Source organism: Sinocyclocheilus anshuiensis, unplaced genomic scaffold, assembly GCF_001515605.1.
Source record: "Sinocyclocheilus anshuiensis isolate Anshui unplaced genomic scaffold, SAMN03320099.WGS_v1.1 scaffold218, whole genome shotgun sequence".
Taxonomy (NCBI): Eukaryota; Metazoa; Chordata; class Actinopteri; order Cypriniformes; family Cyprinidae; genus Sinocyclocheilus; species Sinocyclocheilus anshuiensis.
In genome coordinates, this window is record NW_015547665.1 from 843,875 (window position 1) to 855,460 (window position 11,586).

At 34.4% G+C, this 11,586-nt stretch overlaps 1 protein-coding gene across 1 annotated transcript in view; it reads right to left on the minus strand.

Annotated features, from left to right (window-relative positions):
• Window positions 1–11,586, minus strand: part of cacna1hb (calcium channel, voltage-dependent, T type, alpha 1H subunit b) — a 66,487-nt gene that overhangs the window by 5,228 nt on the left and 49,673 nt on the right. The window contains exons 18-28 of the mRNA XM_016504845.1: window positions 9,892–9,960; window positions 9,569–9,753; window positions 8,084–8,210; window positions 7,787–7,912; window positions 6,535–6,571; window positions 5,315–5,466; window positions 4,438–4,547; window positions 2,337–2,470; window positions 1,620–1,690; window positions 1,407–1,485; window positions 896–1,017 (exon numbers count right to left, since the gene is read on the minus strand). Of these exons, the coding sequence (XP_016360331.1) occupies window positions 896–1,017; window positions 1,407–1,485; window positions 1,620–1,690; window positions 2,337–2,470; window positions 4,438–4,547; window positions 5,315–5,466; window positions 6,535–6,571; window positions 7,787–7,912; window positions 8,084–8,210; window positions 9,569–9,753; window positions 9,892–9,960 (1,212 nt within the window). The remainder of the gene's footprint in view (window positions 1–895; window positions 1,018–1,406; window positions 1,486–1,619; window positions 1,691–2,336; window positions 2,471–4,437; window positions 4,548–5,314; window positions 5,467–6,534; window positions 6,572–7,786; window positions 7,913–8,083; window positions 8,211–9,568; window positions 9,754–9,891; window positions 9,961–11,586) is intronic.

Genomic DNA, 11,586 nt, shown 5'->3' on the forward strand with positions numbered 1-11,586 from the left:
AATGCAACAATGCCCATTTTACTTACTCAGACCATGTGTTATTTGTTCAGTGAAATTATCAACGTGGTCTGGTGAAAGACGGGACCTGAGGCGATTAACAATAAAATTCCTGCATTTGAAAAAAACCGCGCTCGGCAGTAACTGAAGTTGCAGGCACGTAGAGATAACGAAAAGCAAGCTGATAGAGTTTCAGAAAGCGCCTGGACATCCCGCACCACCACCGAAGTGGGTATTCGTTAGAAGAATAGATGGCGCGGATGGGATCGCAGCACCGACGGGTTGTAGTGAATGATGTGATTGACATTTGCTGGCTTTGGCCAGCCTCTAAGCTAACGCCTACCTGCCTGTATTGAATATGATTACGCATCAAGACAATTTGACATTACACAGTTTACACAAAATTTTTCCGTTTCCTTCTAATTCAAAATAATCCCACACCTTCTCCTCTTTCGCATGGTCATTTTTGAACTCACTGCAACTGACACGAAGAAAACGCATGTGAGGTCTGAGGTAAAAATGTAGTTTTCGCCCAGATAAACTTTTAAAAATAATGTATTATTTTTCAAACGTTTTATTTTAACTTGTTATTTAAAACGTTTTAAATGCAATATTAAAATGATGGTAATTTGAATGATAAAATCATCTTTTTGTTTTTCTTTTGTTTTTCTATCGTGTAATCGACTATTGTTTTCAGTGTCGACTAGTAGGAGCTGTACCGTTTAGTCGACTAGACCTGCACATCCCTACCTATGACCCCTTTAAACATTTGAGTTTTGGGTTTGGAATGACATTAAGGTGAGTTTAAGTCTAATTAAGAGCTAACATTAAACATCCGCATTCCATAATCACGCATTTATGGCATGCAGCATGAATATCTTCATGGTTCGCAAAATACCTTCATGATTCCATTCCAGTTATCTCCAGTGGAAACACGGAACAGAGTGAGGAATGCCATGCCGAAATTCTGAAATGTAGCATGTCTGCTCAATCCCTCACACGGATTCTCCTCAGTGCATTCTGATTTAAAAAATAACTTATTTTAATACTTCATCTCCAAAGGTAATTTATTTTATGTAACTACATTCACTCTGCAAGTCAGTAAGATTCTGAAGTTATTACTTTTATTCAGCAAGGATGCATTGTACTGTATTGATCAAACATGACAGTAAAGACATTTACTCCCCAATCCCCCCCCCCTCCAAAAAAAATTACTGAGCAGCACAACTGTTACAGTAATACTATAATAATAACAATAGTCACAACTGATAAGAAGAAGAAGAGTTTTGATTAAATAAATGCAGTCTTGGTGACCATAAAAGACTTCCTTAAAAAACATTAAAAAGTTTTACTGACCCCAAACTTTTGAATAGTAGTGCATGATAATGGAAAATAAAAGGTATACTGACCAAGTTTGCCAAAAAGTTCAACTCCCAGCGCAGCATAGATGAAGAACAGCAGCATAAATAGCAGACCCAGATTACCAACCTAGAAAGCCAGAACATCACCAGAATAAAGCCACATACACCATCATCTCGGGCCATATACGGTCTCTGTGAAGTAGTTCCTCAATACAAATAGCATATACTGTACCACAAGACATACTGTATAAACTTACTGACCTGTGGTAAAGCTTGAACTACTGTATCCAGAAGAGCTCTCATTCCTGTGGCCATCTTCAACAGCTTCAACACTGAAAGGGAATTTTATATCACATATCATTCATCTTTAATCACTGAAATCTCCTTTTGACATTACTGTCACAAACCCAAACTGTAATACATATCTGTTTAGCACTATATAAAAAGAATCAACTACCATTCTCTACCGTATTCTATTTGAATATATTTTAAAATGTAATTTATTCCTGTGATGCAAAGCTGAATTTTCAGCAGCCTTCACTCCAGTTTTCAGTGATCCTGCAGAAATCATTATAATATACTGATGTGCTGCTCAAGAAATATTGCTTATTATTATGAATGTTGAAAACAGTTGTGCTGCTTAATATTTTTGTGATTTTTTTCCAGGATTCTTTAATGATTAGATAGTTCAAAAGAACAGCATTTATTTGAAATAGAAATTTTCGTAGCATAAATGTCTTTACTTTCATGTTTGATCAATTTAATACATTCTTGCTGAATAAAATTTGTAATTTCTTTCTGAAAAAAAAGAAAGAAAATCTTACTGACCCCAAACCTTTGAGCGACAGAGTAAATAAAACTTTTTAAATTTCCCATTTTTATTAGAGGTGCTAGAAAAGCTGGAAACTTCTCTATTGTACCCTGTTTAATTTCTCACTTGTCACAGCTTGTGTGTGTGTGTCTTCATGTATTTGGTACCTCTGGCGATGCGCAGCACCCTCATTATGCGAATGATGGTTGGGTTGATGGGTAGTGAGGCATTCAGGTCAATTTCCTCAAGTGTGATGCCCATAATGGAGAGAAGAACAATTGCCAAGTCTAACTGATTCCACCTGACAGAAAAAAGACATAAACACCCAATGAGATAAAGACAAGGTCCTATGAAACCATTTAATATTCTTGAAAAGAGCTAAACTTGACCATTTGAGACTGTTAAAGCAAAGGTCTTGCTTTAACACTTTCTTTCTTTCTTAAACTTTATTTTAAGCTTAAAGAGCCATGGAACACGAAGGAAAGACAATGGAAGAGAATGCTAGCATCCCGTATTTTTAATTTATAGAGGAAAGTTATTAATTTATAGACTTTTGGGGCTATTTTTCTCTGTCAACGTCACAGGATGTGTCACAAAGGTGTCTCATAATTATTCATGAGTCTGCATGGCCTTATTTTAAGAGAAGGCCTTGTCTCATTATTATTCATGACATCATGTGACCTTTCTCTATGATAGCACTTCAGTCAGTGAGTTGATACTATATTAGAACATGGGCTGCAAGTTTTCACGTTTGCATGATATGCGATGCTGACAGAGCAACAGGATTTCAATCAATGACTGACAGGTTTGAAATATTTGTGCAACACTCATGTTTTATAGGAGGGTTGGAAAAGCACCGTGGCTCAAGACGCAGTTTGACACTGATAGTTTCGGCATCACAGACACCATCCATCCTCACTTTGAGATTACACCAAATATAACTGTGAATCAGCATAACAATAGTTCTGTCAGGACCACTATCGTCAAAGATGATTGACAATTAGCATACAGTTTGGATTGGCGGTATCGTTCTGTTCTGGGCAAGAACTCCCTGCGCCTCCATGCAGCCTAGCATGGATGAGAGCAGGGAGAGCAGGGATAACCCCCCCAGGGTAAACAGAACAGAACCAACATAAATGTATTGCAGATACTGTTAAAGTTCAATAATGTTATGTACACATTTTAGAATTAGTCTGATTCAAAGGAGAATCAGAAGGCTGAATCTGACTGACAGAGGAGGAGTTGGGGATGGAGAAGGGTAATTAGTTATTGAGCAATGCGAAAACTGCTGATAATACTGAGGGACCTTATATATGAATGCTTAGATAGGTGTAGTATTCCCATAGGTAGATGGGGATCAGCTGAGAGTCAGCTGATGCGAGCTTGACTAACGTGACCTGCCAGGACTAACACTACGCTAGATAATAATAGTCTCAAAAGTTGTTAATAATTCAAAAGCACATTCACATATTTTGATGCAGTGAGAAAACGCAAGTCATCCCTGTATTTATTTGTGTAATAAATCACAGATAAATATACACATTTATTTGAAATAGAATTGTTGTAACAATGTAAAAGTCTTTTAAATTAAATGAAATTAATTTTTTTAAAATAAATGATTCGTTTTATTCAACAAGGATGCATTAAATTGATCAAACATGACAGCAGACATTTACATTGTCACAAAAAATATATTTCTGCTATATTGCTGTTCTTATGAACTTTCTATTAATCAAAGAATCCTAAAAAAATGGTTTTCACAAAAATATTAAGCAGTACAGCTGCTTTCAACATTGATAATAATAAGAAATGTTTCTTGAGCAGCAAATCAGCATATTAGAATAATTTCTGAAGGACCATGTGACACTGAAGACTGAAGTAATGATGCTGAAAATTCAGCTTTCCATCACAGGAATAAATTATAATTTAAATAGAAAACAATAATCTTAAATTGTAATAATGTTCACAATATTACTGTTTTTGTTGTATTTTCAAATAATCAGCAATGGTGATATATACCATTAAATATATTCCTAATTTTTTGAACAGTAGTTTATAATTGATGCATTTTAGTTGAACTGCAACATGCCAGTAAAACGAAACTAAACTTATTGCAATTGTTTTCTCATTGCTTCTTGAAATCCATGACTACTGTGCTGAGAACAGATCCGTGCTGAAATGTCAATATCAGAAATGTACCAACTAGTGAACTTACTGTCTAGAAAACATGCTGTATTTCCGCATTGTGTCCACATGACGGAGCCTTACCTCTCTTTGAAAAATCTCCTAAAGCCAAACGCAACCAATTTCAGCACAGCCTCTATCACAAAGACCAGTGTGAAGAAATAATTACAGTACTTCAGACCTTCATCCAGATACTGAGAAACACAGACACAAATAAAGACAGTCAGACACCTGGAATATTAAACTCTCAATTCAACAGAAATTTAAAATTGACCATTTATTTATACAGTCCTGGTCTTATTTTGAATAATGCATCAGTGCAGGTTATTCATATTGTAAAAAAATATATGTTTTTGTCAAAATCTTTTATCAAAATGTAATAAATTGCTCTGCCTCTGAAAAAACTTTTCTTTTCGATTGACATCACCAATACCTCTTATTTTTCAACACCATCTGATGTCAATTTATTATGCAATTCCAATTTTTCATGGTCCAAACAATTTCCGATGCATAAAATCAATTATAACTCTGTATTTGTTTATATTAAATACTGTTTCGCTCTGAATAACATCTGATTATAGAAGTATGGGAGTGAACCAGTGCAATCTTTAACTAAAAATAAAATGACTAAAAAAAATAATTAATTGTAATAAAACTTTCACAGAAATAAAATAGAACATAAAAATGCAAGTTTTTTTCAGTTAGTTGTGAAAGTAAAATTTCTCATTTTCGTTTAAAGGTAACTAAAATTACTAAAACTAAAATAAAAATTAATAAAATTAAAAAGATTAAAAAAACTAATAAAAATGACTAGAACACAACAAAACTAAAATGGAAAATATAAAAATTACTAATTTATATTATTAATACAAACAGGTTTGTGTTAACATATTGATAGTGTCATTGCTCTGCAGAAGTGACGTCTGTGTGTGTGTGTGAGTGTGTGTGTAATACACCAAACCTTGGGTTGTCTGTAGTGCTCCATTGACATCGTGAGCACATTAATGGCGATGATGATGGTGATGAAGAGGTCCAGATAATGGCTAGTGCAGAATGTGTGAATATAGAGGCGTGTTGGAGAGTAGTCTGCATAGTACGGTCTCTGCAGAGCCTCTAAAAGACAACAAACACACAGAGAACAATAGAACACCTTCATTAGGGTGTATTCAGGTCATTCAGGTACTCACACTCATCTTGCATCACAGGATGCTGTGAACATCCTCGCTCAAGTTTTTAGGTTTAAAAATGTCGGTTTTGTAATACAGATTTGAACTGAATACTTGTTAATATTCACAAGATATGCGAGGTTTCATTGAAAATAACTCAAGGGCAGGCTGTGTGTTGTTAGTGCACTGTATAGGCTACTTTGTTGTCCCTGTCAAACACAAGCACACTGACCCAGTTTTTGTCTGGGCAGTAAATTGCTAATGTAGCAGTGTGTGTGTGTGTGTGTGTAGTCACAGTTAGCAAACAGTCGAGTCATCTGAGGGACGTTATAAATGTCCAGCCAAGCGTCCCCCCACATCCATCATGGCTCAAGACTGCTCAAGGTGTCTTTGAGACAAGCTTTGTGAGCATTTGAGGGAGGGAGAGAGCAAGAGAGAGAGCAAGTGATGTCCTGAGACAGCTAACTAATTCAGTTTCCAGTTCGGGCACCCTTACAAACAGTACTGTGGCAGTAACATGGTGCACTAATGGTATTGTGAATATTACTTACTTGTGTAAATCTCACATCCTTGATGATAGGGAGATGAGGGTGGTTGCCAGGGTGTTGCTATGTAGTTGCTCAAGTGTACTAAATCCTATATAGTTGCTAGTGTGTTCTAGGTGGTTTCTATACCATTGCAATAGTGTTTTAGAGTGTTAAAGGGGTCATATGATGCGATTTCAAGTTTTCCTTTCTCTTTGGAGTGTTACAAGCTCTTGGTGCATAAAGAAGATCTGTAAAGTTGCAAAGACTAAAGTCTCAAATCCAAAGAGAAAGAGATATTCTTTATAAAAGTTAAGTCAACCACGCCTACCTAAAACGGCTCGTTCTAACACGCCCCCACATGTCTACATCACTATGTAGAAATATTAGCATAATGCCGCCCAAATGTGCACGCAAAGAAAGAAGGCGTGGTTTCAGGAACAGCAGTAGTGTTGATGCAGCCATGTCAGGGAGACACTGTGTTTCAGTGCGAAATTTAGATGACAGGACGAATAATGACATCAGTGCCTGCAAAACATAGATAAAATGAATTTATGTGAATAAGAGAATATTTTACAGAATTACTGTATCACTGTCAACATGAATATCTGTACAATGTTGAGGGGAAGGTGAGATGAACACAATTTTGCTCAGTTGAGAGCCACTGCACAGCAAAAAAAAAAAAAAAAGTGACGGCGGCCTAGAGTGAGCGGAGGCCGGCATGCTGATTGAGCGACGGCCGGTGGGCTTGAGAACGGCGCGGCCGGCGGGCTTCAAAGAGAAAGGAAACATTTTAATCGCATCATATGACCCCTTTAAAGAATATGTCTTGAATTGAATTTTCTCCATTAAGTGTATTGTTTGTGGTCAATATGATTATTTTATATTATTGAAAGAAGTCTCTTATGCTTATTTATCTGGTCAAAAATACAATAAAAACAGTAATATTGTGAAATACTCTTTTCTATTTTAATATAATTTAAAATGTAATTTATTCCTGTGATGCCAGCCATAACTCTATTCTTCAGTGTCACAAGATCCTTCAGAAATCATTCTAATATTCTAATTTGGTACTCAAGTAACATTTCATATTATCATATTATCAATGTTGAAAAGAGTTGTGCTGCATAATATATTTGTGGAAAACGTGATACATTTGTGATACATTTTTAGGAATTTTTTTATGAATAGAAAGTTCAAAAGAACAACATTTATTTAAAATGTTTTGTAACAATGTACAAGTCTTTACTGTCACTTTTGATCAATCTAATGTATTTTTGCTGAATAAAAGTATTACTTTCTTTCAAATAATAATCTTATTGACCCCCAAAAAAACGGTAGTGTAAATTTTTCATTGTTTGAACTGTCAGCACTTGATGTTCAAATCAAGCACATGTTGGATGTGAAACATAATTTAATTAATTACATGATGGTATTAAAGTTGCATGTCTAAACTAAGAATAGCACAGATTTCACATATGAAACAACAGAAGAGCAATGAGAAACACTGTCCACCAGAACCCTGTCATTCTGATGAAATGTGCTTGTGTGACCTGAATCTAAAATATAATGGGTTGCTTGATGGTTTAGAAAAAGGGCAAATGGGAAGGTTGATTATTTTAATAAAAGACGCCACCAGTGGACATAATTAATTCTTCATGAATTCCCCCTTAATGTCTACCTCTATATGTGTGTGTGTGTGTGTGTGTGTACTGTAAGTGTGAGTGAGTGTGAGCGTCCTACCTGACCCAGGTTATCGAAGTTGTACTTCCTACGGACCCATTTGCATTTAGCCTGCAGGCATTCAGATTTATTGGTGATATTTCTAGTGTCAAAGCCTTCACAATGATAAAACTTCCCCTTAAAGAGCTGAACAAAAGAAAAACACCTTACATTTAGACAGCATTATTACAAATAAACTGCTCATTACAAAGCAAACAATTGATCTAATAAATAAACATTCATAAAAGTGAATAAAAATGAAATGAATTCCGATTTTGTCTTCTTTAAAAAATGTAGACACTAGCAATGTGTGTGTACCTGAACTCCCAAAATGCCAAAGACAATGAAGAAAGCACAACAGATCAACACAATATTTCCAATAGGTCTGAGAGATGTGATCAATGTTTCAACAACCAGCTTCAGTCCGGGAGCCCTGCTTATGACCCTGATAACACAAACAGACACAAAGAAATGCATATTTAGTGTGGCAACAATATCTGAACTCAATGCAAAACCATTGAACTAGAAAGCTGCTGTTAATAAAAGGACTGAGTGTTGCACAACAAGCTGACGAGACAAGATGTTCTCTAGTGTTAGCCTTGAAATGAATAGGTAAGTCTGCTCAGCAGAATATCTTGCTGTCTGAGAGTTGCACGGTTTTGTTCAGATGTGTCTAGCGGAATAGTTTCCTGACAATAACAAGAGATGAAATGTGGTTTCAGCACCATGGACAGCAGCATTATAAAATTTAGGGTTACATTCTTTTTTCTTTTGATCAAAGTCAAGCTTTTGGCTTGAAGTGCAAATGAAATTTGAGAGTTTTGGCAAAGATTTTTAGCATATACAAATTAATTTAGGTCTACTCCTCACAAAATTACAGTACGAGTTAAGAATAGTGATGCACCATAATTCATTTTTTACCGAAATACCGAAAGCGAAATTAAAGTTTTCATTTAGCCGATAAATGAAACAGAAAATAGTTTATTTAATAATCAATTAATTAATCTAATTTATTTAAAACCGGAAACTGAGATAAAAACTAATAATTTAATAAAAAACTGAGTTGTATATACTGTGTATGCATTTAATTTACACACAGGTCAGTTTTTATATAAACTTTTTAATGATATAATTAAGTTTCTATTACAATTCCTTGTTGAAATGTGAACATTTAAATGGTAGCTGTAATAAAAACTTGTTTTCATGATTTATTCAAACGTGTGTTAAATAATATCAAAAGTAAAAAAAAAAAAAAACCCTACAAGGTTTAGCAGGATTTTTGTATGATAGGCTCGCTAAATATAATGTTTAGTGAATTTCTGTTCATGCATCAGCTGAAAACAGCATACTGTAGAATAAAAGATCTTGGTTCATCAAACTGAAGATTGATTAAAAATGAGAAATCAGTATCATCAATCCAGCTGTTCTGTAACCGTGTCAGTAAACGATTTCGGCCCACCAAAACTTTTTCAGGCAAAGCCGAAAATTTATTTTCGCCTAAATTTTGGTTGCCAAAATTGTGGTGCATCATCACCATTTCAGATTAATTGAAATATGGTGCCAGAGTTGTATCCACTACTTTTATTGAGAATTTTTGGAGTTCACCAGCTCAGGCCCCAATTCACTTCCATTATATTGCAAAAGAGCAGTATGAACATTCTGCTAAACATCTTCTTTTGTGTTCCTCAGAAGAAAGATGAGAGAACTACCCCTTTAAGAATATTACAACAGCCTACAATAGAGGACTTAATGTACTTCTACACATTCATACACACCCACACACACCTTCAATAAGAGTCTTACCTCAAGGGTCTTAGTGTTCTGAGCAGTCGAAGTACTCGTAAGATACCCAGGATTCTGTTCCCGCCAGAGGAGGCGAGAGAGACCAGGATGTCCACAATAGACACAAATACCAGCAGGCCGTCTAGAACATTCCAGCTGCTCTTCAGGTACGAGCCTGGACCAGCATACAGCCCAAGAGAAACCACCTACAACACCAACAACATAATAATCAGTCATGAGCATGTTGACCTGAATCTACCTTTTATTATTATTGTATTATAAGTTACTAAACTAAAATGTTTGCCTTTATTAAATCAATTAACAATATTGTATTAATTTCCTACCTTCATAGTCATCTCAGCCATAAAGATCACAGTGAAGATGTAGTTAGACACTTTAAGAAAAATCCATTCCTGTCAAACAAACAAATAAATCATGAAAATGTCATTTAAAAAGGCAACAAATGCACCACATCCTTTAGAGACCAATAAAAGAGCATCTATGAGGTGTTACTGTGTTTCACCTACTGAATCCACCCAGTGGCTGTTTACAGCACTTATTTAGCATATTATGACATTTCATGACTGAGATATAATGGATATTATAATTTTAAAGTTGTATTCAGGAAATTTATTTTAGGTTTATAGATTATATGCACATTAAAATATTTCAAAAGGGTAGAATCATATCATTCTGAAATCAGTTTCCAATATTAACCCACATTACCATATATTATTATGATAAAAGAATATTAATGATAATTTTTTTCTCAATAAATGTACAAAAATCAAAAATGTAAAATTTTATTACATTTAAATAAATTAAATACAATTTAAATAAATTCTGCCAAGTGATACAGTTCATTAGTTCTAACTAAGATACATTTATGATATTTATATAGACTATGTAATATAAAATTTAACTGATGTGTGGTCACAGGTATGTGTTTATCGGCTATTTTACACTGGCTTTGAATGCGGCTCAGCCAATCAGATTTCCGCTGGCATTGCTACAAATGCAGTTTCAATAATACAGTTAGATGTACCATCACCATTCATAGCACATTCACACCATCAGCATATTAGAATGATTTCTGAAGGATCATGTTAGGGCGGCACGATTCTTGCTAAAATGTGAATCACGATTTTTCTCCATGGGAATTGAGATCACGATTCTCATTTTTTCAACCAAAATTTATTGCACTCAAGTACAAAAAAAAAAACAAAAACACGACTAGTGCTGCACGATTCTGGATAACTTGAGAATCACGATTTTTTTTGTCTCAAATAGAGATCACGATTCTCCCACGATTCTGAACTAAACAAAATAATGTGTGGCAAAATATGATTGCTGCAGTCTATTTAAAAGTGTTTAATTAATTTGAATGAAGTATTAACCATTTTAATATACACTACCAGTCAAAAGATGTTGAACAGTAAGATTTTTTATGTTTTTTAAAGAATTCTCTTCTGCTCACCAAGCCTGCATTTATTTGATACAAAATACAGCAAAAGCAGTAATAATAGACTTGCGAGACTAACATTCTGTAAATTAATTGGCAATCCAGAGCTTGTGCAAAACCTTTGATGCGCCGAAGAAGACATTTAGTTTATTTTAATTAAAGTATTGATTAAGACAATTTGTATGCCAGTTAACAGGCATAATTCAATGCTTATAGCTACGAGTTACTATGAGCAGAAATAGTAATGTATTGATGTAACTGTCATCTAACTTAAAATACATAATCTTAATAACATACACTACTGTTCATGAGTTTGAGGTCAGTATGATTTTTCTTTTTTTTTCTTCTTTTTTAATTAATATTTTATTCAGCAAGTATTAAATTTATCGATAAAGACATTTATAATGTTACAAAAGATTTCTATTTCAGATAAATGTTGCTTTGAAATCTTTGAAATCAATTACATTTTAAAATATATTCAAATAGAGAGTTATTTTAAATAGTACAAATATTTCAAAATTTTACTGTTTTTGCTGTACTTTGGATCAAATAAATGCAGCCTTGTTGAGCAGAAGAG